This window comes from Bos mutus, chromosome 7 (assembly GCF_027580195.1).
Source record: "Bos mutus isolate GX-2022 chromosome 7, NWIPB_WYAK_1.1, whole genome shotgun sequence".
Classification (NCBI taxonomy): domain Eukaryota; kingdom Metazoa; phylum Chordata; class Mammalia; order Artiodactyla; family Bovidae; genus Bos; species Bos mutus.
This window is the reverse complement of record NC_091623.1, coordinates 45,292,039-45,317,251: the sequence shown is the minus strand read 5'-3', so window position 1 is coordinate 45,317,251 and position 25,213 is coordinate 45,292,039. Positions and strand designations below refer to the sequence as shown.

General features: G+C 49.4%; 1 protein-coding gene across 3 annotated transcripts in view; it reads left to right on the top strand.

The window, feature by feature from the left end:
- Nucleotides 1-25,213, top strand: part of CPAMD8 (C3 and PZP like alpha-2-macroglobulin domain containing 8) — a 99,506-nt gene that overhangs the window by 19,089 nt on the left and 55,204 nt on the right. For all 3 annotated transcript variants that reach the window (XR_011464724.1, XM_070373262.1, XM_014482947.2), the window contains exons 9-19: nucleotides 98-182; nucleotides 1,238-1,346; nucleotides 3,912-4,139; nucleotides 6,390-6,560; nucleotides 9,455-9,583; nucleotides 14,799-14,982; nucleotides 16,388-16,560; nucleotides 17,143-17,292; nucleotides 17,666-17,827; nucleotides 19,735-19,877; nucleotides 23,621-23,683. Coding sequence is in view for 2 of the 3 variants with exons in the window: in XM_070373262.1 (XP_070229363.1) it covers nucleotides 98-182; nucleotides 1,238-1,346; nucleotides 3,912-4,139; nucleotides 6,390-6,560; nucleotides 9,455-9,583; nucleotides 14,799-14,982; nucleotides 16,388-16,560; nucleotides 17,143-17,292; nucleotides 17,666-17,827; nucleotides 19,735-19,877; nucleotides 23,621-23,683 (1,597 nt within the window). In the remaining variant the exon portion in view is untranslated. The remainder of the gene's footprint in view (nucleotides 1-97; nucleotides 183-1,237; nucleotides 1,347-3,911; nucleotides 4,140-6,389; nucleotides 6,561-9,454; nucleotides 9,584-14,798; nucleotides 14,983-16,387; nucleotides 16,561-17,142; nucleotides 17,293-17,665; nucleotides 17,828-19,734; nucleotides 19,878-23,620; nucleotides 23,684-25,213) is intronic.

The following is a 25,213-nucleotide window of genomic DNA, read 5'->3' as shown; positions in this document are numbered from 1 at the left end:
GGAGTTCAGTTTGCTGCGCTCACCTCCAGCACCCTTCTGGAGCCACCCCGGTGGTGGAAGGCACCCTGCCTCCTTCCTCTCTGCTCTCTCCCTTCAGTGCTGCCGAAGTTTGAGCTCCTTATTGACCCACCCGCTTATATCCGGGACCTGGACACATGTGAAACCGGCACTGTGCAAGCCAGGTGAGAAAGAGGCGGCCACTATATTCGAGCCTTTCCAACCGTGGGCCCGCCCCGCCCAGGACACCCCCGCCCCGCCTCCCAGGCATGCTTCTCCCCTAGGACTCACCCCTCCTCCCGGACACATCCTCTCCTCCTTGGACTTGCACCTCCCCTAGAAGAGTCCCCTCCGCAGGGCAGCCCAGCCCCCAGGACACGCCCCGCCCCTAGGACACGCCCCTCCGCAGGGCACACCCCTTCAGCAATGCCGCATTCCCCCGCAGACGGCGTCCATGGCGCGTGGGCTGACCCCAGAGGGATATTCTTGAGCACTTGTTGTTCAGTCGCTCAGTTGTGTCTGACTCTTTGCGACCCTAATGACCAGGCTGTTGACAGAGCTCGACGTGAGGGTCAACCAGAGGATGTCAAGAGGCGCTATTCCTTTCTGTCCCCTGGGAGGGCTCTACGAGGCCCGTGTTCCCGCCCCAGCTCTGCCAACTGCCGGAGGTTGTGGCTGAGACGTCTCCCTTGCGCTTCTTCCCCGAAAAAAATACAAGGGCGCGCTGGATACACGCCCATTTTATAGTCCAGAAAATACTGTAAAAATTCTGGGCGTTTTTTATTGTTTTTTCTTTTTCAATTTTGCTCCTGTCTTGCTCCTGTGTCCCAGTAAGCAGTTGTCTCCACTGCATCAGGCATGACATACATACATTTAAGTATTTCACCTACATTCTTGAGAAGATGGTTTATTCTCATTCTCCGTGAGGAAACCGAAGCTCAAAGAAATCAGATCCCTGGTTCAAAGTTGAACTCCTTGGGCACTTAAGCCTAGCCAGGCCTTCCTGTTGCTTACCGTTGCTCGATACTCCGTTCTGCCTTACTCCAGTGCCTCACCTCAACAGCTGTCTCACATACCCCGCTTCTTTGGGTCCAGAGTTCCTCTCTGACCCTTGGTCTCTTTCTCTGTCCAACATGAGGCTTGGTGTAGAGGATCTCAGGGCCTTTCTGAGACTGACCCCTCCCCACTATCCTCTGGGCCCCTGCTGTGAAACTTACTACTCTTCGTCCTTTTGTTCCAGGTATACCTTTGGGAAACCTGTCTCGGGAACTTTAACCGTCAACATGACTGTGAATGGTGTGGGGTACTACAGCCAGGAGGTGGGGCGCCCCATCCTTAGGACCACCAAGGTGAGGAGCAGGAACCTCGATCTGTAACCCAGTAGGTCCCTTCCCACAGCGCCTGCTCTTGGCTTCGGCTCTGTGATCACCCATTTTATTTTAGTTTCCAGAACAGTTTGTATGGTGGGAATTTTCCTGATGATAAAATTCTTACAGGCTGAACGTAGAGGCTAGAACATATAAAAAAGAAATAATAAAGTTGACTTGTCCTCTGATAGACAGACATAGCCAGTATTGCTATTTTGATATCTTTCTTCTTAGGATGTTATTGTAGGTAAAGGAAACGTTTTATTGAGACATAATTCACATAACATGCAATTCAGGTATGGAACGTTTTATTGAGACATAATTCACGTAACATGCAATTCAGGTATGGAACGTTTTAATGAGACATAATTCACGTAACATGCAATTCAGGTATCCATATAGAAGATACTATTCATGCCCCTGGAGTGGACGCACAGAGGCTTAACCACTGGACCACCAGGGCAGTCCCACAAGTTATTGCTTCTTCTTGACTTTTGATGGATAATGCTAGGAACATTCATGTATATTTTTGTGTGATGTATCTCTTGGATTTGGAATTCCTGAGTTCTATGGTTTGAATCAATATGATCACCTGAATAAGGACAAACAAAGGATCTTTATTCATAGCTTGCAGCAAGGGAGTCAGCCACCATCACTTGTGTTTGGCAGAGACTCAAAAGGCAGGTGGAGAAGTGGAAAAGATTTATAGTGAAAAATGGAAAAGGCTTCTGGTGTGCCATGATGGGAGGCTATTGGCATGTGGAAGTCATGGGGTAATAGAAGCAGGCATCCAATGTAACTGATGAGGGGTGCATATTTGACTTTTTCCAATTGTTGCTTGGACTGCAGAGAGATCAAACCAGGCAATCCTAAAGGAAATCAACCCTGAATATTCACTGGAAAAGCTGATGCTGAAGCTGAAGCTCCAATACTTTGGCCACTTGATGTGAAGAGCCGACTCATTAGAAAAGATCATGGTGCTGGGAAAGATTGAAGGCAGGAGGAGAAGGAGACGACAGAGGACGAGATGGTTGGATGACTCACGGATTCAATGGACATGAGTTTGAGCAAACTCTGGGAGATGGTGAAGGACAGGGAAGCCTGGTGTGCTGCAGTCCATGGGGTTGCAAAGAGTCAGACACGACTCAGTGACTGAACAACAGCAATTGTTTCTAAGATGGAAGTGGGGGCAAATATCAGGGAAATAGTCAATTATTAGGTCCTGGCCATTTGGGGCTGATTGTTATAGGGGTTGTTGTTGGGTTGCTATAGAGATAGAGGTCTGACTTCTTACAAGCCTGACTTGTAGATACAGCTGGCTCTTCCACGTCTGTGGGTTCTGCATCCTAGTATTCAACCAGCCTCGCACAGAAACTCTTCGAAGTTGGTTGAATCCATGGGTGTGAAACTTGTGGGTATGGAGAGCTGACTGTAATGGGTTGGCTTCCTACACTGGTGCCTGCAGATCTTGAGTCAGAGTTATTTTTTTCTGTACTTGTTCAGTCGCTAAGTCATGTCCAACTCTTTGCAACCCCATAAACTGTAGCACTCCAGGTTTTCTCTGTCCTTCACTGTCTGCCAGAGTTTGCTCAAACTCATGTCCATTGAGTTAGTGATGCTCTCCAACCATCTCATCCTCTGTTGCTCTCTTCTCCTCCTGCCCTCAATCTTTCGCAGGATCAGGGTCTTTTCCAATTAGTCTCCATCTGGATGTTCAGTCTCTGAGTGGTGACTATGTTTAGTTGTTTGAGGAATTCCCAGATTTTTTTTTTCTAAAGTGGCTACATGATTTCACACCCCCTTGCATGTAAAATTTCATAATCTGGTTTTTATTTTTCTTCTTCAACTTAAAATCCCACTGTGCGCGTGCCACTATGCAACATATACAAGCAGTCCTGGAGATTCTGGGGCTGAGTCCTGTCATCCCCACCTCCTCTCTACCTCCACCTGAACCAACTTCCTCATCCCTTTGCCCCCGGGATGCGTCCTCTCTCTGTGTCACCGTGGCTTCTCTTCTGTGGAGTGGACACTCTGGCCTCTCACCTCCTCTGTGCCTGGTGCTTGTACCCTTGTTATCCTAGCCATTCTCCCTAGAAGCTGCCCTGGTAGCTCTTGTCTTAACGTTCTCTTTACTGAGTAATTCACTCCACAGCTGTTTACGGACATGGATTATTTGCCCCTGGGAGCAGTCCTGAGATGGAGTTAACTGGGTGGGGGGGTGAGGTCTGTACCCTGTGCATGGGAGGGGAACCAGTGCTCCAGCGTGTGGCTGACCAGGTTCAAGTCCCAACCTTGCAGTCTGGCCCGAGGGGTTGTTTCAGCTTCTGCCCAAAGAGCTGACCTCGTTCCTCCTAGAAAACAATGCATATCCAGCCGGGGACTCAGCCTCCATGCAGTGATGCACAGCATAGAATGGATGGGTCATCGAGTGTCCCCCTGGTCCTCCAAGCGGCCAGAGGGGCACCTTCTTGAGCTGTGTGTTTGTGAGTTATCTCTCAGAGCCACTCAGCTCCGGCTGAGCACGACCTGTGTGTCTCCTACCTCCAGATCCATGGCTCCCAGGACTTCAGCATCTGTGTGAAGGACATGATTCCGGCCGACGTCCCCGAGCACTTCCGGGGCACCATCAGCATCTGGGCCACGGTGACCGCTGCGGACGGGAGCCATCAGGTGGCCTTCGACGACTCCACTCCGGTCCAGAGGCAGCTGGTGGACGTCCGGTACTCCAAGGACACGAGGAAGCAGTTTAAGCCGGGGCTGTCCTACGTGGGGAAGGTAAGCCCCAGGCATGGTGCCCAGCAGGCCCTGCCAAGGTCACAGGCTCTGTGCCGCCTCCCACCCTAACTCCTGCCCGAGGACCACTGTGTTACCCCTGCAAGGCCCTGCAGCCGTGATGTGGTTGAAAACCAAGAACTTTTGCCGTCTTGGGATTAAGGGGCTGCTTTGCTGAGCATAGTTAGACATTTCCAAACCTAGAGCACCAAACCCAATGCTATGTATCCACTTATTAAATCAGTTCCATGATGGTATCGCCTTCTTTAATTGGGTTGACTTTATGTCTAGAGGACTTAACTACTAAGTTCATAAAAGGCAGATCCCCGTCTCTGAGACAGTCTGATTCAGCTCCCTTGTGGGGAGTGGCATTTAGAACAAGCCCCTGCCTCCCTTCCACCTACTACACCATTCTTCTACACAGTAAAATTTGAGATGACTAGAGATTCGAGATGCTGAACTGGGGCATCTGGTTTCAAGTGGAATTTGGGGGGAAGGGAGGGCAAGATCAGTGGAGCCTTGTGTCACCCCAGGGTGACGCTTGCCTCTGCCTGGCACCCACACCCCTCTTCCCTTTTGCATCCCATGGGTCACCCACAGGGTCCTAGAGGCCTGTCTTCGTGTTGTTCCTGCTCCTCTTGCTCTGCTCTGGGACCTCCCTTCCCTCCTCCATGATGAGATCTCAGCCCCCACCCCCAGCTCTCTGTTCCATGCGGAGAGGCATGGCTCATGTGCCCCTGGGTTTGAGGGTCCCAGCTAAGGCACCATACGGAATATGTATGAGTGGACTTGGGGCCGTCCATTCAGTGAAAGGGGAGTGTTTCACCTACACCCAGGAAATCATCCACTCTCTGCATTAGGGGCTTCCCAGGTGGCACTAGTGGTAAAGAACCCACCTGCCAGTGCAGGAGACCTAAGAGACATGAATTCAATCCCTGGGTCGGGAAGATCCCCTGAAGGAGGGCTTGGCAACCCTCTCCAATATTCTCAGCTGGAGGATCCCCATGGTCAGAGGAGCCTGGCGGCCTACAGTCCATAGGGTCGCAAAGAGTCGGACACAACTGAAGCGACTTAGCACTCATTTCATATCTGCATTAAAGAATGGAGCTGGGAATACCCTGGCAGTCCAGTGGTTAAAACTTCGCCTTCAAGTTGGCGGTGCGGATTCAATCCTTGGTTGGGGAGCTAAGATCCCACATGCCTTGTGGCCAAAACCAAAACAGAAAACAAAAACAATACTGTAACAAATTCCATAAAGACTAAAAATGGTCCACATTAAAAAAAAAAAAAGAATGGAACTGGTCACCCCATCACCAGATACCTGCACAGTTGAGAGGTGCTCCAGGATCTTTCAGGAACCACTGACCATATTTCTTCACAACATCCATGTCTTTTGAACCCCTCTCTCTGACTGCCTTTTCTACCTGCTAGAATGAGTGAGGTCTAAGAGTCACATGGAACTGTTTCCACCACACTGCTCACGCTGTTCCTTCCTGGCTGGGGCACCAGGTAAATGGCTGGTGATTTGTGCCTTGTGACTTCTTTGCCAAGTCCAAGGTCATAAAAGCTTTCCCCTGTGTTATCTTCTAAGTATTTTGTAGTTCTAACCATTACATTTAGGTCTCTGATTCATTTTGAGTTAATTTTGGCACATGGTGTGAGGTTGGGGTTCAGCTTCATTCTTTTGCATCTGGAGATCCAGTTATCCCAGAACCATTTGGTGAAGGAATTGTTGTTTTCCCATCGAATGGTCTTGGCACCCTTGTCAAAAGTCAGTTGACTGTAATCCTTTTCTTTTGCGATGCCATGTGCCATGCGGGATTTTATTTCCCTGGCCAGGGATTGAACACGTGCCCCCTGCAGTGAGAGGGAGGAGCCCTAACCACTGAACCTGCCAGGGGATTCCCCTTCGCCATGTTTTGATCTTTTTCGATAATCAATTGGCTGTAGATGGCTGGACTTATTTCTGCACCGTCAATTCTGATCCATCAGTTTTCATATCTGTCCTCACATGAGTTCCATCAGGTGCAGCGTCTTCACCACTGCACTTTGTAGCAAGTTTTGGAATTGGATGTATGAGTTCTTGATTATTTAACAGGATTGCTTTAGCTGTTTGGGGCCCCTTAGCATCAAATTGTCGATTGCTTCAAGGGAGCTGGCTGGGATTCTGCTGGGGAATTGGGCCGAGTCTGTAGATCAGTTTGGGGGGTGTCACCAGCCTAACCACAGTGACTCCTTGGTGACCCATTCCAGGTGGAGCTGTCGTACCCGGATGGTAGCCCGGCGGAGGGAGTGACCGTCCAGATCAGGGCAGAACTGACGCCGAAGGACAACATCTACACCGTGGAGTCTGTGTCCCAGGGTGGGCTGGTGGAGTTTGAAATCCCCTCCATCCCTATGTCAGCCCAGCATGTGTGGCTGGAGGTGCGTGAGTCACCTAGACCCTTGTCATTCAGCCAGCAGACATGGGTTTGGTCCCTCCTCCAGGCCACGCTCAGGCACTGGGTCAGTCTTCCTGGGTCTGGCACCTGCCCTGAGTGAGTTCAGTCTGATGGGAGAGCTGGCCAGGAGGTCAGATAAACCAAACACCCCAGAGGGAGGCAGGACGCTGAGAAAGTGTCAGGGTGTCTGGCTCCCCGCAAAGGATCTTCCCAGGTGGACTCCTGACCAGGGGGAGGTTCAGCCAGGCTGCTTCCCAGAAGGTGGAACAACATATGCAGAGGCCCAGAGCACTGCAATCATAGTATAATTAGGTTCTGCAGTGCCCAGCTGGCCGAGCCATTGCAGGAAGATATGGAGGAGGGAGCCGGTGGGGCTTCCCCTTACCTCAAAGGATGTTGCTTAGGGTCCACCCAGAAGGCAGTGTTAGAGTCAGGTGGACTGAATGGTCTGATTTTTATAACCTCTCCCCACTCCAGAGGCCTTCCCAAATGGCGCAGTGGTAAAGAATCTGCCTGCCAATGCAGGAGACACAAGCCTTCAATCCCTGGGTCAGGAAAGATCCCCTGGAGGAGGAAATGGCAACTCACTCCAGTATGCTTGCCTGGGAAATCCTGTGGACAGAGGCGTGTGGCTGGCTACAGTCCTTGGGGCTGCAGAATGGGACGTGACTGAACACGCACACGCATACCCCACTCCAGTGTCCATAGTTGGGGGCGGTGTCTGGGTGAGGTCACAGGTGTGCAGGTGGGAGGCAATGACGGGGCTGTGGAGGCAGAATTGGCAGGACCTGGTGTCCCCTTGTCAGGGACGGGAGGAGCAGGAGTAACAGAGAGGACGTCCCAGCCATCGTCTCTGTGGCTGACGGTGGGCACGGTGGCCCCACGGACGCTGGGGTGGTGGAGACAGGGGCAGCTGAGAGTCAGTGTGTAGGTGGGAGCCGAGGACACTTGGGATCATTGTGTCCCCTGTGGGCAGCATGTCCCTAAAGATTTTTAACAGCCAAAGGTCTCCAGGCCACCAACAGTTTTAACCAACTGGCTACAAATTTGGGGTTCCAACTACCCCAGGACCTAACAAGGACGGATTTCTTAATGATTGAAAGACAGTCCTTAATTTCCATTAGTCTTTTAAGAATTAGGTGGCAGCAAAACCCAAGTGACTCCAAATACTAGAATTAGCAGAATAATGTTGTCTCTCATGGACATATAACCAAAAATCAGCATTTCCCAAAAATGTCACTTTAATAGAAAGACAGTCTATTTCTGTGACCAAATACTGCCTAAGAAAAGGTCTTTAATTAATTGTTTTCTTAAAAAGAAGGATGAATTTTAAACTTTACTTTTAGTTGACATATATATGTGTGTGTGTCTCTCCATATAATTGACATGTAACATAGTCATTGCAGGCATTCAGTGTAATGATGCAATATATGTAGGTACTATGAAATGATACCACAGTGTGTTCAATTGCTATACAGTTACACTTGTTTTTTTTTCTTGTGATGAGAATCTGTAAGATCTGTGATCGTGCTAGTGGTAAGGAACCCACCTGCCAATGCAGGAGACACAAGAGATGCAGGTGCAGTTCCTGGGTGGGGAAGGTCCCCTGCAGGAGGAAATGGCAACCCACTCCAGTCTTCTTGCCTGGAGAATTCCATGGACAGAGGAGTCTGGCGGGCTACAGTCCATGGGGCCACAAAGAGTCAGACACGCTGAGGGACTGGGCACACCAGATCTGTTCTCTTAGCAACTTTCTCTATGTGCAAATATATTTTTTATATAGCGAAATGATTCAAATTAGGACCAACCAAAGAGAGAGACACACACGTATAGGACGAGAGCTGGAGGGTCCCAAATTTATGGCTTTGTGTGCTGTCCCTGTGAATCTGGGACACCTCGCCCTCCCCACAACACTTACAGAAAGCACTGCCCATCTGGATGCTCACTCACCTTCAGGGTCCACAGCTTTTATTGGGATTTCATTACATAGGCTTGACTGATTTATCATTGACCCCATGACTGAACTCAGTCTCTAGCCATCTCCCCTCTCTTGAGGTCAACTTGATACCACATCACGTGGTTCAGAGCCCCTACCCTCTAATCCCATGATCGGTCTTTCTGGCTTGGCTGTCCCCATCTTGAATTGCTCCTTAGCACGCATTATGAGGACCTGCCGTGAGTAACACAGACACTCCCATCTCTTGGAGAATCCCAGGGGCTTAGAGGCTATCTCCCAGTAATTGGGATGAAGGCAGGCCAGCTTCTTTATTCTGTGTCACAGAGAGGTCTTAGACAAACCCGTGCCCCATGCCCTGCTTCTGGCATCTTCCTTGTGTTAACTGCATTCTTCCAGCAGCAAGTGAAGGCAGCAGGTTTGAACTCCCAAAGGAGCAAAAGTAGTTTAACTGCCAGTCCCTGGGGTGTTCAGAGAGGGGTCTGAGGGCTCCAGGCGGAGCTGCATCCAGAGCCCAGGGATGCAGTCCAACACAGCTGCCCCCTCTCTTGACCGCCATCTCCCCTGTGCTCACTTCCGAAGCAGGCTGTACCCTCCGAGAAGCCCCTGTGGCTGCCGGCAAGCCCAGGACGTGGGGGTCCTTAATACGTGATGGAACTGCCTCTCAGTGGGCCACCCACCCCTGACTGAGCCAGCACCCAGCACCCTGTGGCCAGTCTTTGACACTTGCTTCCTGTGGAGATGGGAGAGAACGAGCTCGCCACACAGGACCCCATTCTCTGAGAACTGGGGAGGGGCTTCTCCAGAGGGAAATGGGAGCATGAGAGGGTCTTGCTGCAGAACAAGGCAGGTGGAAGCATCCCCAGGACCCTCCTTCCTACACCAAGCCTCCAAACCTTGACCGAATACCCTGTCTTCTTCAGACCAAGGTGACGGCACTCAGCGGAAAGCCCGTGGGGGCCCAGTACCTGCCCAGCTACCTCTCCCTCAGCAGCTGGTACTCCCCCAGCCAGTGCTACCTGCAGCTGCAGCCGCCCTCCCATCCCCTGCAGGTAAGGCTCTCAGGCGCGCCCTTGCCCAGGCAGGAGGGGGCCCAGGAAGCAAGCAGCACGCACCTGCCCCCAGGGGACCTGCGCGCGCTGCTCCTCCCTTCTGTCTGCGCACTGGTAACCACCAGTTTTTTCTCTGTTTGTATGAGTGTGTTTCTGTCTTGTCATGTTCATTCGTTTTCATTTTTAGGGTCCATATATAACATAAGTGACAGGGTTTCCCTGGTGGCTCAGACAGTAGAGAATCTGCCTGCAGTGCCGGAGACCTGGCTTAGATCTCTGGGTCGGGAAGATCCCCCAGAGAAGAAAATGGCAACCCACTCCAGTATTCTTGCCTGGAGAATCCCATGGACTCAGGAGCCTGGTGGGCTACAGTCCGTGGGGTCACAAAGACCTGGACACGACTTAAACAACTTAGCATGCACACATGCCTGCACGCGTGTTTTATAAAGCACACTGTTAACGCTCCTAATTGAGAGCGCAGGAGGCTGAGCCCAGCTGCCGTGGTGGTGACAGGCTCGCCAGTACTGTCTCTTGTGGAAGCCACTTGATGATGGGTCTCCCAGACCCTACCAGTCCCATAAACCTCTGACACTCCCTACCCTAGGAGTTCTGCCGAAACCTGAGTCTTCAAGGGGTCCCTGGGATGCAGGGACTGAGGAGTTGGGGCTGCCTGTGCACCAGGGCTGAGTGGCCCTCTGTGGGGGTAATGAGAATGAGAAACTCTACTGAGATCGTGCCCAACTTGGCTGAACACGCTGTTCTGGTTTTAATGCTGTTCAATCAGCGGTGCAGCGTGGGGAGGCTGGCGTTGGCTGCCTTCCCGTGTGGACAGGAAGGAGTCCTGTGTCCCAGCTGCCGGGACCCGTGTTCCCAGTAGGCAAGGACTTGGCAGGGCAGCTCAGACATCCCCCTGGGAGGGACACCTCTGTCTTGCCTGAGTCAGATCAGCAGGCGCCCACTCTCCCTGTCCCAGACTCTCATTGAGGGGCCCTGAGTGTGAATTTGAGGCAAGAGTGGCTGTGCTTGGTCCAGTCCAGGCTCTGTGTCGGGGTCCTCTTCCTTTCCTCCAGCACCAAGGGATGTGCAGCGAGGAGCTGCTCTGCAAATGGGGGCTGTCACCCCAGTTTTTCAGGGTGACTCTGATGCCATAGGGTTAGTTCATGAGAAGAAGAAAAAAGTTTGTGCTCTTTCCTTTTTTTTTGCAACATCTCAAACCGGAGCAGACTTTTGTTTGGGTGTCATTATAAGGAAGATGTTTATAAATTTAGAGAAATAGAAAAAAACAGTATAATAACCATGTTCCTTCCACCTAGATTTATGAATTGATATTTTGCTCCATCCATCTACCCACCCATCCATTCACCCACCTATCCATCCATCCATCTACTCAGCCATCTATCCATCCATCCACCCATCCACCCATCCTCTCATCTTCTCACCCATCCATTCATCCTCCCCTTCCCACCCACCCATCCATCCATCCACCCATCCATCTTCTACGTACCCATCCATCTACCCATCCATTCACTCACCCATTCATCCATTTCTCTCCACTTTTTTTTGGCTGCAGCATTTGAAAGTAAGTTACAGATATCTTGATACTTCCCTCTTAAATTCTCCAGTCTTAAAAATAAAGACATTCTTCAACCTGATTTTCAGTCATCCTATCTAAGAAAGTTGTATTAATCATGTTATTTAATTCACCAGCAATCATCAGATTTTCAAAGGTGTCCTCAAGATATAGAGTGTCTATAGTGTGGATTCACACCCATGCTTGTCTGCATAGTCATGTGCACCCGTGTGTGAGTGTGCTTGTGTGTATTCACCTGTGTGTGTGTGTGTGTGCACGGATTTTATTCAGGATACATTTATATGTTGCATTTGCTCTTCTGTGTCTGTAATCACTCCTGAGCTGGGACCTTTTCATCACCGTGACTTTTGTGAAGAATCCAAGCCTGTGGTCTTGTAGATGATCCCACATTCTGAATGAGATTCAGGCTGAAGCACTGTTTTGGTAATGTTACTACGGACATGCTACTTTTATCACCTTCTGTCAGGAGGCGGAGTTTTGGGCAGCCCCACCCTTGCTGAAGCTGATCTTATCCTCGGTCCCAGTCTAGTTCCTACCAGCTCTTCTGCAGGCGAGGCTAATAAATAATCTGGGTGACACGGAGGACCTGCCACAGTATTCTGACCCTCAGCAACCTTTCGCCCAATGCTTTTTTCATCTTTTTTTGGAGTGGGGTGTATGTTATGGCATGCAGGATCTTAGTTCCCCTTCCAAGGATCAAATCCACGCCTCCTGCAGTGGAAGTGCACAGTCTTAACCATCGGACTGCCAAGGAAGTCCCGCCTTTAGCATCTCTGATGATTCCTGCTGTAATCAGTTATCACTTTGGGGCTTCATGATAAAGATTCTGATTTATGCATTTATTACGATTCTTGCATCCCTTTTGCACTTACCAGGTGGTGCTCCTCTGTGAAGAATTTTCTCCACCAGTCTTTTAGTTGTGTGATTGTTTTTAGAGTGCCTGTCATCTTATATACTTCTAAAAAAGTATCCACTTTGTTATAATCGGTTACCATCATACTTCCTTTTTTTTTCTTTTTAAATTTTGAAATAATTTTAGAGTTACAGAACAGTTGCCCATACAGTGCAGAGAGTCCCTCTATCTCCTCCCTCTAGCTTCCCTTACTGTTTTAAATTTTTTAGGTGTTGTTTGCTTTTTGTTTTTGTGAGAGTCATTTATATATTTTGGACACTCCATCCTCATCAGATATATGACACGAAAGCATTTTCTCCAATTCTGTGTGTTGTCTTTTCACTTTCCTGATAGTGTCCTTTGATGCAACAAAGATTTTAAACTTCTGGTGAAATCCAAGTTATTTGTTATTTTTCTTTTGTTGCTTTGCTTTTGGTGCCTGTCTCAAAGACATCATTACCAAAGCCAAGGTCGTGAGAGTTTACCCCTATGCTTTCTTCTAAGAGTTTTATAGTTTTAGCTCTTACATTTAAGTCTTTGAATCATTTGAGTTAATTTTTTTATATGGTGTGAGGGTAGGGTTCAACTTCATTCTTTTGCATTTGGAGATCTAGTTGTTCCAGAATCATCTGCGGGAAAGACTATTCTTTCCTCATCGAATGATCTTGGCACCCTTGTTGAGAATCAGTGTGCCATAGATGATTATTTCTGGACTCTCAGTTCTATCGTATTGATCTGTATGTCTGTCGTTTTGCCAGGACCACAGTGTCTTGAAGATGATTTTTGAAATTGGCAAGTGTGAGTTTTACAGCTTTGTTCTTTTTCTAAGATTGTTTTGGTTAATGCTGGATCGTTTGCGTTTCCATATGAATTTTAGAATCGCCTTTGCATTTTGGCAAAAAAGGCCACTCACACTTCCTTCTAATGTCATCATCTCATGTACAAACCATGGTACAATTGTGAAAACTAAGAAATGAGCGCTGGAGATGACTGTTAACTAAACTCTGGACTTCATTTGATTTCCCTAGTTTTTCCAGGGATTCCTTTATTTTGGTCCAGGATCCCATGCAGAATCATGCATTGTACTTCTCTCCTCCAGTCTGATGGTTTCTCAGTCTTTCCTCGTCTTTCATGACCCTGATATTCTTGAAAGGTTCACTTTTCTTTCTGCTGTTCCAATTCCCCAAATTTGGCTGTGGGAACACCTTTGGGCCAGCTCCTTAAACAAGTAAGTTCTTGTCTTCAGTGGGAGGTAGAATGACATTTATTAACCACTCACAGTGAACAGGTTCAGTGTTGAGAATAATATACTCATTATTACATTTATCATCTCATTGGATCCTCAGGACCTTCTCTCCAGGAGATTTAACCTTATGTTACAGATGGGGAAACTGAGGACCAGAGAGGTGAAATGACTTACTCAAGGACCCACAGCAAGAATGATACTCACCACTCACCACTCCTCGTCTGAGCATTCAGGGTGGCCCAGATGTTTGGGGAGAGTCATGAATTGTAAATCATAGAGCATAGGAGGGAACCTCTGGGGCAAAGACCCAGAGGAAGACTTCTCATGCAACTTGTTGCCTCAGTGTGGGATATGGTCATACTCTAAGCCCTTGGGGAGGTCACAGGACCTGGGAGACTTTGGTTGTATCACAAAGAATGAGGGCAACTTGGAGGTTAAGCATGGGGCTCTGGCTTCTGCCCTTTGGGATTTGAGTCCTCTTCTTACAACTCACTAATGTTGAGAATGGACCAAGCCTCAGTTTCCCCACTCTGGAAACTTGGAGATTATGATAGAACCTGCTCATCAGTGTCTATCCAGTGAGAAGTTTCAGCCCCCTTCCAGCACTTGCACCTGTGAAGTTAGGGACTAGTCCCCAAGACCATCCCCCCCCACCTGACACCAACTGCTGAATTTGAGGGTCCTCAAACCACCTCCAGTTTCTTTAGTCTTTAGAGGGATTCACAGCATCTCTGAAAGCTGTCATACTCACAGTTACAATTAGTACAGTGGATGATACAGATTGAACTCAGGCAAGGCAAGAGGATCATAAGGCAGGGGCCAGATGAGTTCTGAATGTAAACTTCCAGTTGTCCTCTCCCCACAGAGTCAAGGATAGTGTTACTTTGCCAGTAATGATGTGTGACTACATGTGTGGTGTACTGCCAACCAGGGATGCTCACCTGAGCCTCAGTGTCCAAGGTTTTTGTTGGGGGTCAGTCATATAGACATGGCTGACTACCTGCCTGGCTGGCCCCAGTCTTAATCCTTCTGTAAGTCAAACTTATATAGTGTGGCCCAAGGTCCCCACCATAAATTATATTGTTAGTATCTGGTGTGGTCCCAGACCCTAGATAAACAAAGACTCATCAGGCAGAACATTTCAAGGCCTTCGAGATCACTCCCAGGAGCAGTGGCCAAAGGCCAGACCTCTTGGGAGGCTAGGTTCAGTTACTTACTACACTGCACTTACTGAGAGCTTCCATGCCCTTATGACATTTCACCCACATCACAGCTCCGTTTTCAGAGCATCAGCTGGGGTCGCTATGATGATGTAGTCACAGCCAGGGACAGGTACTGAGCATTCTGCTCTGCGGCCAGTGCTCCTCCCCAGCTCTCCTGGCCTCCTTGTGGCCCCAGAGTGGCCTTCTTCCTGGGGTGAGCTGTGGCATTGGTGCTGTTCTGTGAGTGCCAGGCAGGGCTCCCCATGCTTGCGTGTCTCCCACAGGTTGGGGAGGATGCCTATTTCCCTGTGAAGTCCACGTGTCCCTGCAATTTCACCTTGTACTACGAGGTGGCTGCGAGGGGCAACATCGTGCTCTCAGGCCAGCAGCCTGCCCACGTCACCCAGCAGAGAAGCAAGCGGGCAGTCCTGGAGAAACCCATTCGCTTAATGCACCTTTCTGAGACAGGTGAGCTCATCCACAGGCTGGAGGTTCCTGTTCTTCCTTCTGAACCGTTGAGACTGGGATGGGCATCCCAGCAAGGCTTGGTAAGCAGAGTGCATCCCGGAGGGGAGCCTGCTTCAGGGTGAAGGGCACATATGCCAGGCAAGACTGGACTAGGACCAGGAGGGTGGGCAGTGACCAGCTGCTGGAGCCAGCTCCTCTTGAGGCTGCCGTAGCCTGGGCCCCTGAGCAGGTCTGCACTATGCCATGCTGCCTTCTGCCAACCCCCTTCTGCTTTTGCCCAGACTGATTCCCCATCAAGGAGTCCTTCTCCCTGCTTTCCTTGATGCCACATGCTCCCCACAAGACCCATTTTCTCCCCTGGGTCTTCCCATCCCTCTCTTCTTCACAGCCTCTCTGCCCAGAGCAGGATCCCCAAACTAAGGACCGTGGACACTTGCAGGGTATTCGTTGTGATGGGGGCCGTGCTGTGCACGCTAGGGTGCTGAGCAACATCCCTGGTCTCCACCCGTTAGATACCAGTGGCAATCCACCTACACGCAGGATGACAACCTAAAATGTCTCCTGATATTGCCAGTGTTTCTGGGGGTGAAAGAGACTCCTGGGTAAGAATCACTGAGATAGATGATGATAGATTCATAGAACCATCAATAGATAAATTGAGAGATAGATGATAGAGTCATGGATCGATGAAAAAGTGAAAGTAAAGCTGAAAGTTGCTCTGTCGTGTCCCTCTCTTTGTGACCCCATGGATGGATAAGTAGATAAATAGATTCATGTATAGAATCGTCAGTAGATAAATTGATAGATGGATGGACAGTCATGGATGGATGAACAGCTTCATGGATAGATAAATAGAAGCATCAATAGATAAATGGATAGATGGATGGATAGATAAAGTCACAGATGGGTGAGTAGATGGTTGGATGGATAGACAGATGATAGATAGGGAGACAGGTAGACAGTCTCTCTGATTCTAAGCCACTCTGTTACCCTCAGAACTACTGTGTTTGGGGCCAGGTTATTCTCTGTGGAGCTGTTCTGTGCATTTTAGGGTGTTGAATAGCATCCCTGGCTCCTACCCACTAGATGCCAGTAACACCCGTATGCTGTGACAACCAAAATTACCAAATGTCCTCTGGCAGTCAGCATTGCTCTGGTTGAGAACCACCGGCATGATCAGTGCATTTGACACTGTGCACCCACGTCGTGCTGGGTTTATCATCCTTTCTGGGTGAAATAACAGGGAACGTGAGTATCCATGGAGTGCTTACCCTGGGCCTGGCCTGGGCTGGCACCTCCTCATGCTACACCCCATGGTAGCCCTCATGGTAAAGCTGGGCAACTGGGGCATCGCTGGTCCTACTGTGAGACGCTGCATTTTCATGTCTCTTCTCACTTATCTTAGAGCCTCCTCCAGCCCCAGCAGCAGAGGTCAGCGTGTGCATGACCTCTCTCCAGCTGCCTGTGACCCCCAGCATGGTCCCCCTTGGCCGCTTGCTAGTCTTCTACGTCAGAGAGAATGGAGAAGGGGTGGCTGACAGCCTCCAGTTTACTGTTGAGACCTTCTTTGAAAACCAGGTAGGGCACTGGGAACCAAACTGGGGGAGGGAGGGGAGGATAGGTAAGCGCCATCGGGGCTGGAGGCTCCAGGGTGTTGAGGCTGGGGTGGACTGTGGACAGTCACCAGTCAGACTCCAGGTGATGTGACAGGCAGGACTTGTAAGGACTGTCCTACCTTTGGGAATAAAGGAAATCTAAGTTGCATCTTGACTGGGAGATCCTCCAGAAGTCACCCAGATGGGATTGCATTCATACACACAGGAAAAGTGGGCAGTCTTCTCTGTCCCTGCTGGGCTCCAGACCTCAGGGACACCACTTATGTCCCCCAAACCTGGTTCAGCCTCCTTTGCCCTCACCATGCACCCTTCAGAACTGGCTGCAACATGTCCTTTGCCGCCACCTGTCTCCCCAGCCCTCCCCACTCCCATCTGCACAGAATGTACCAGTTGTACCAGCCTACTTCTTGTCACCCAACCCTCCGCCCTTGTCCTCACCTGGGTAGCAAAGCCAGGCTTCTGACTCTCCTTGGAGGGTGGAAAGGGTGGGTGGGTCTGGAGAGTTTGGCCAAGCTCCTGATTCTTCTGCTGTGTTTGGGTCCAGGTTTCACTGACATATTCAGCAAATGAGACCCAGCCCGGGGAAGTCGTCGACCTGCGGCTCAAGGCTGCAAGGGGCAGCTGTGTGTGTGTTGCTGCGGTTGACAAGAGCGTTTACCTGCTCAGGTCTGGGTTTCGCCTGACTCCCGCCCAGGTGAACTGGGGCCCTTGGACGCTGCATTCTGGCACCTGCAGGAGGTCTCTTCCTTTTCATTAACTGAACACAATCGATATAAACCCAGCTTCTCTCTCTCCGCTGGGTTCATTCTCAGCAAACCCCACCCCTGTTGTTGCTTGGGTATAGTTGAAAGATCTTGGAGTCAAATCCAATGTGACATTGTCCGGGTCCCACCTCTTCAGCCCCAGTTTGCCCATCTTTAAAATGGGTTAATTCCCCAACTCTTGTGTCCTCTAAGATTGGTTCCCAGTGATCCATGTGAGAGGAGATTGAGATGGGAGCGTGACAGACCCACTGGGGTTGAAAAGAAACCTTCATTTGACCAGTCCCTGTTGCCCTTTGCCTGTAGGTTTTCCGGGAATTGGAAGATTATGATGTTTCTGATATCTTTGGGGTGTCCAGGGAGGATGGACCCTTCTGGTGGACTGGGCTCACGGCCCGACGACGCCGGCGCTCCTCTGTCTTCCTGTGGCCCTGGGGCGTCACCAAGGATTCCGGGTTTGCTTTTGCTGTAAGGAGAGGTGGTCTTGAACCCCATCGTCCCCTTCTGAGCTCCTCTTCCTCTGAAACAAAGGGTCTCGGGGTACAGGGTGGAAGTTTCCAAACTCTTGAGTGCTGCAGAATCTTTTTGATTCTCCCCAGTGGAAGCTTGGATGCAGACCTTCCCAATTTGCAGAACAGATGAGAGCAGAATGAGTGTTCATTGATAACCTCAGCTTTGTTCTGGATCAAACTAGAACATCGTTCTGGAGCGATGACCTTGAAAGTGCTTTGGTGGAAGCAAAACCTTCACAAGGGCTTCCCATGGGGCGCTAGTGGTAAAGAACCCGCCTGCCAATGCAGGACACATAGAGATGTGAGTGTGATCCCTGGATCGGGAAGATCTCCAGGAGGAGGAAATGGCAACCAAGTCGTTTTCTTCCCTGGGAAATCCACGGACAGAGGAGCCCGGCAGGCTACAGTCCACAGGGTTGCAGAGTCGGACACGACAGAAGCAGCCTTAGCATGCGTGCACACCTTCACGATGTGTGTGGGTGCTGTGTTGTCAGTTGGCAGCCTTACCCTTGCTGACATTTATAGCTCTCATCCATCGCCTTCCGTCCTGGCTCCAGGGACCAGGGGGCTGCTGGGGATGCAGTATCCCCAAGCGTCATTTCAGCCCACATGAGCGTTCTGGTGGTCTCCACTTGAATGCATGAGGGCACTTTTCATCCCCGTTTTTAAATCATTTAAAAGGCATCCTTGGGAATTCCATGGTGGTCCAGTGGTTAGGACTCCAGACTTTCACTGGCGAGGGCCCAGGTTTAATTCCTGGTTAGGGAACTAAGATCCCGCAAACTTCATGGCACAGCCAGAAAAGAAAAAAAAGACATCCTTTTCCTCCCATTTTTATTATGGAAATTTCTCAAAGATATAAAAAGTTGAATAAATTAGTAAACACCTGTAGATCCACCACCTTGGTGCCACAGTTAGCGTTTTGCTATATCAAATGCGTGCGTGCACATGTGCTCAGTCTCTGCAGTCCTGTGTGACTCTCTGCATCCCTAGACTGTAGGTCTACCAGGCTCCTCTGTCCATGGGATTCTCCAGGAAAGAATACTAGAGTGGGTTGCCATGCCTTCCTCCAGAGGATCTTCCCAACCCAGAGATCAAATGGCATCTCCTGCATTGCCGGTGGATTCTTTACTGCTGAGCTACCGGGAAGCCCATTAAATATATCCGTATATTACAACAGTAATAATTGAAACTCACAGTCATTGGCTCTGGGTCTGGATTAAGCACTGTACCAATTGATTTTTTTTTAATTGAGGTGAAATTCACATAGCAGACATTTAACCCATTTAAAAAAATTTATTCTTTATTTTTTGGCTGTACTGGGCATCACGTGGGATCTTAGTTCCCTGACCAGAGTTTGAACCTGTGCCCCACTGCACTGGAAGCACAGAGTCTTAACCACTGGACTGCCAGGGAAGCCACAATTAACCCATTTTAAAGTGAAGAATCCCGCGGCATTTAGTACATTCACGGTGTTGTGCAAGCCAGCACCTCTGTCTAGCTCCAGAACATTTTCATCACCCCAAAAGGAGATCCCGTCCCTATCAGCGGCCACACCCTATCCACCCTCCCCCAGCCCTTGGTAACCACTGATCTGCCCATGGTTTTAGACAGTTCATATAAACGGAATCCTAAGAGATGAGGATTTGATTTCCGTTTTGAGCCTAGCCCACAAGCATTCTGACCCCAACTCTGTTGTGCCCTGGATGGTCACTTGGTCTTGTCTCCCTCTTGGTCCGTGTCGCCAAGCCTAGAGAGAGGACTGACTTCCCCAGGGCTATGCAACAGTGGTGTTGGGCCAGTGGCTTCTGGAGCCACATATCCACTTCCCCACTGTGGGTCTGGGCGTTGTCTGTTGCCTAGGAAACAGGCCTGGTGGTGATGACGGACCTGGTGAGCCTAAACCACCGGCAGGACGGCGGCTTGTACACTGATGAGGCTGTCCCCGCCTTCCAGCCACACACAGGGAGCCTGATGGCAGCTGTGTCCTCCAGACAGCCCCCCAGGTAATTGCCATTACCTTGAGCAGGGTTGTCTAAACTCACGTTGACATTTGAGGCTGGGTCATTTTCTGTGGTGGGGCCATCCTGTGTACCATAGAGTCCTGAGCAGCATCCTTGATCTCCAGCCACCAGATGCCAATAACACCCCCCTTCTTCTGGGTGTGACAACCCAAACTGTCTTCAGACATTGTCCAATGTCCCCAGGGGGCCAGAATCCCTACTGGCCCAGCAGGTGGGAGCACTAGGCACTTTGACTCTTCTCCCCCCAGTTCTCGCCCCCACCCACGTGCTTGAGGTTGGGGGTTTGGGGGTGAAGAGAGAAGGTGTTGTGGGGGAGTAGATCTGCCTGGGAACAGAAGAACTGGGGCAGGGTGGGTAGCTGGAGTTTGATCCTTTCATTCCGAGACTGCTTAGAAAATTCTCTCTACTGCCCTTTCTCCCTCCCACCATTTCCTCCTTCCTTTACTTCCTCTCTCCTTCCCTTTCCCCTCTGACTCTATCTTTTGGAGTTAGACACCAAAGTAATTAATTTTAAGCCCTTTTTTATTTTAACTCAGGCATTTAAGCCTTTTGAAGGTTATGAATTTTCCTCCAGAGTGTTGCTTTGGCTGCGTCTAAATTGTGCTAGGAAGTGTTTCCATGATTGCTGGGTTCCAAATAGGTTGTAACTTGTGGAACAGTTATCTATTTGAGCTGTGACTTGCCCAGATATGTTTTCAATTTTCAGGTAATTTTTTAAATGACTACCTTTATGTGTTTTATAAATGTGGGTCAGATGGGCCGTGTGGCCAGTGAGCACTGTCTGCATGATATCCCCTGTGGCCCGCAAACATGGTCTCTATGATATCCATTGCCTGGTTTTTATTTTAGAGACTGGCTATATGGTCAGCTTTTGTAAATGCTCACATCTACTTGAAAAGAATATCCAAGCCCCTGTCATTGGGTATAGGAGTCTCTATGTGTACTTTTGATGGTGGTACCCAAATCCTCTACATCCTCACTCATGTTCGTTTCCTTGTCTGTTTGCTAACTTATCACTTACCGAGAGAAAAGAGTTCCCATCTCCCCCGGGATTTGTGGCTTTGTCCCTTGTCTCATGGAAAGTGTTGTTTCCTGGGAGGTGATGTTTCGTCTTCTCTCATGTCTCTCCCTTTGTGCCCCTCTTACGTTCCTCCATCACTCACTGTCTTCCTTCCCACCTTCTTTGTTCTCTCTGCCTCTCCCAGTAGCTCCTCAACTCCAGGTGGCAGCCAGCCAACTAGGGAAGGGAGAGGGTGTTCTGAAGACCTTGCCCCCTCTCCCTCCCTCTGGATGTAAGGGTGCATAAGCTGGGAAAGGGGAGGCAGGCCTTGGATGTACCCTCTCTTGCCAGCTTATTCAATGAGAGGCATAGAACCAAGTGGGCCAGGGATAGGGTCTGGTGGTCATCAGTGCCTCAGTAACTGGGTCTCTGGAGACCTTGAGGGTGGCACCCAGACTCCTCAGTCCTTGCTCTGAGCCACAAGTGACCCAGAGGATCTGTCTTGGGGACGGGGGTTGGCTATCCATGATAGTCTTCTTCTTTCAAACCCTTTCTGCCCCCATCCCAAATCCTTGGGAAGGATTGAGCCTTCCCAATCCCCTAGCCTCCTCTGCAGTGGTTCCTGGGTACCTGAACCCTCCAGCTTCTTCCTGCCTGAGTCACACATTTAGCAGGAGTGTGATAACCCCACGAGAGTCCTAGTTTTCAAACTCCACATCATGGCATGGACAGATCAGGTTCCCCCTGCGGTATGCTGGAGGCACACGAAGGCATTTCCAAGATGTGGTTGAATGAGGGAGATGGAATATTGGCCCCTGGGCATCCCTCAGCCATCCCTCTCCGGGAACCTGGAGCCTCCTGTGTGCATGCCTCCGGAGAACTTGGCCTGGAGTGGGTCTGTAAGCAGTCTCTAAACCCCAAACCACAAAGGCAATTGTAAATTCCAGTGCAGAAAGGCACAATAAAGGCCTTAAAAGCAAGTGTCTGTGCCTTTTTGTAATTGGATAATGCATCCTTCCTGGAGAAGGGAATGGCAACCCACTCCAGTATTCCTGCCTGGAGAATCCCATGGACAGAGGAGCCTGGCCGGGTACAGTCCATGGGGTTGCAAAGAGTCAGACACGACTGCGTGACTGACACACACGATGCATCCTTATTCTGAAGACAAGGTATTTTTCTTAATCATATGCATGTGGTTAAACTTTTTTCAAAGAGTATGAAAGGGTGTATCCTTTCATATATACAAAGGGTGTATTCCTTTTTCAAAGAGTATGAAAGGGTGTATCCTCCTTTCCCTTCTAAGAGGCAAAAACGGTTACTAATTCCTTAACTCTCCTTCTAGAAATTTTCTGTGTAAATTTGTTGTTCAGTCACTAAGTCGTGTCTGACTCTCTGCAACCCCACGGACTGCAGCACACCAGGCTGCCCTGTCCTCCACTGTCTCCTGGAGTTTGCTCGAGTTCATGTCCACTGAGTCAGTGATGCTGTCTAACCATCTTATCCTCTGCTGCCCTCTTCTCCTTTTGTCTTCAGTCTTTCCTAACATCAGGGTCTTTTCCAATGTGTATGCTGCTGCTACTGCTAAGTCGCTTCAGTCGTGTCCGACTCTGTGCGACGCCATAGACGGCAGCCCACCAGGCTCCCCCATCCCTGGGATTCTCCAGGCAAGAGTACTGGAGTGGGTTGCCATTTCCTTCTCCAATGTGTATACATAGGACTTAAAAATAAACACACACAATGGGAGAATAGTCCTGTTCTCTACCTTCTTTTTTAAGTCAACAATAAACCTTAGAGACCATTCCGTATCAGTACATGCGTGCTTACCTCACCGCTTTTCACTGACGTGTAATGTTCTCTTGTGTGAATGTACTACCGTTTGGTAAACCAAGTGCCCCGCTGGTGAAGGTTCTGGCTGTTAGTTAATTCCCACAGTGCTGCAGTTAACCACACTGTCTTTGCACATGTGTCTGTGGTTAATTTCAGTGTTCACCCCTCAGAGAGGCAACTGCAAGTTGAAAGGGATATGAGCATTTTTAATCTTGAGAAGATTTGCCAAATGTCAAGTAGGGCTTGGTAATATTATTTTCTTAAAGAATAGGACAGTCCCTGAGGACTGTGGGCTCTGAGGCTTCTGAGGATAAACCAAGAATGAAAGCGTGTGAAAAAGAATACATACACACGCACGCACACGCACACAGACATATAATTGAATCACTTGGTGTACATCAGAATGTAAATGTACACAGCACTGTAAATCAATTATCCTGTAATAAAAAGAACTAAAACAAGGAAAGCACAGAGGAAGTGGGGGGAAGAGTTCCATGTCGTGATGCAGAAAAACATGGCAAACCCAGGGAGGGAAATTAACAAAGGAGAGGACTCGGGGTGGTCCCTGTGGCCCTTCTTACCTTCTGAGCTCAGGCTGTGAGGCACCACTCTCCTTTTAACAAGTCTTGCCAAGCCTTCGATGCCTCACTTTTCTAGCTGTAATCAAGTAGAATGTTGATTAAAATTGTGCCAGGTGAAAGAATTAACACGTCAAGTCCTTGTAAAGTAGAATGCTAACCTTTCCAGGTAAGAGAATTAAATAAACCATGCAGCATATTAACATGTTGGGTAAGAGAATGAACATATTATAGCCGAATCAAGTAGAATGTTAACTTACCAAGTAACAGAATTAAAGTTATGGAACTTTAATCTTTTCTTTTTAAAAAAATTTTCATAGAGCAGAGAAGAGGAAAAGGACCTTCTTCCCTGAAACATGGGTTTGGCACTGTCTCAACATCAGGTACAGTAAGATTTCTTTCCTTCGCTGCCTTTGTGGGCTGACTCAAAGGCACTCATGAAAGATTGTTCCCAGTGGGTTTGCCTGGAGATCGGACACCAACATCTGAGTAAGCCATTGGGCATCCTTTTCTAACACATAAAACGCAAAGCTATGAAGTCAGCCCCAAATCCCAGCGCAGCCTCGGACATGTGCCCGTGAAATATGAAATGCGAGGGCTTCGTGCCTCTCACAACTCCCTCTTGGGGTAACTCTATCCACTATGTTTATATAACGAGCTCATTAAAATGATTACAGTTCCCTGAAACACGGACTCAGTTCCACCCACCCACCCCCTCCTCACTCCTCAGGGGACTTGGGCTCCTGCCCGCCAAACAGGCTGCTTTTCTCAGCACATTTCCTTTCTACACTGTTTTCTCCTTTCGTTTGCCTTGAAGCAGCAGCGCTGTGCCAAATTCTTGCCAGTTGCAATTGGCTTTTTTCTTCCAGGGTTTAGTGTCAGAACACCAATGACACTAAGCATTTTCTTTGGATGCTTAGTGTCAGAAGGTAAGTGGTGACCCGCCAGGGAAACCAGTTAAGCATGAAAGTTCAGACACCGAGGGCCAGTGGGTGGGCCAGTGGGTGGACCTACTGCTGAGCTGGGCTCCCCTTCTCAACATGCGATGCCATGGTCAGCACAGAACCAAGCACACACTCGGGGGTTTCTCAGGCTGCCCTCACCGCTTGTGTCCCCATTATGGGCAATCTTCCCTGCTGGTCAGAACAGATGCTGATTTTTTTTTTTAAGTTTTTATTATTATTATTTATTTTTGGCTGGGTCTTTGTTGCTGCGAGAGGGTTACTCTCTAGCAGCAGTGCAAGCTTCTCGTTGCGAACAGCTTCTCTTGTTGCACAATGCAGGGTCGAGGTGCTTGGGCTCTGTAGTTGTGGTACACGGGCTTAGTTGCCCCACGGTATGTGGGATCTTCCCAAACTAGGGATCTTCCCGAAGTCGGGCTCAAACCTATGTTCCCTGAAATTGGCAGGCAGATTCTTACCCATTGGACCACCAGGGAAGCCCAGGTTGCTGATTATTGCATTTTGTAATGGGAGTCCATATTTAAGATGTGCTGTCTGTCCATCATCAGAGATGTACAGAAAGTAGAAATGTATCTACTTTCTGTGTGCAGAGTGATGTTTTAGGCAGAGTAGTGTTTTGGTGCCAAGAATGGCACCTTGAACAAGGCAGATAGAGTCTCCTCACTCATAGAATTTAGGTTTTATGCCCTTAAAGCCTTCATGCTTCAGTAGGGCCAGTGTTCTCATGGAGGTCTGGGGCCGGGGCTTGGGAGGAAGTGGAGGGACCCTTCAGGAAAGCTGGAGAGACTTCCAGGGCAGGTGGAGCCCAAGCTGAATCCCACAGGATAAACAAGAAAGGGGTAAAGGAGTCCAGGAGGTGGGACCCATGTGGGCAAGAGTTGGGGCATCAGAGAGGCAGAAGGGGCTAAGAGGAGGAGGCAGGGAGTGTGAAGGCCAAGTGGGCTGTGATGG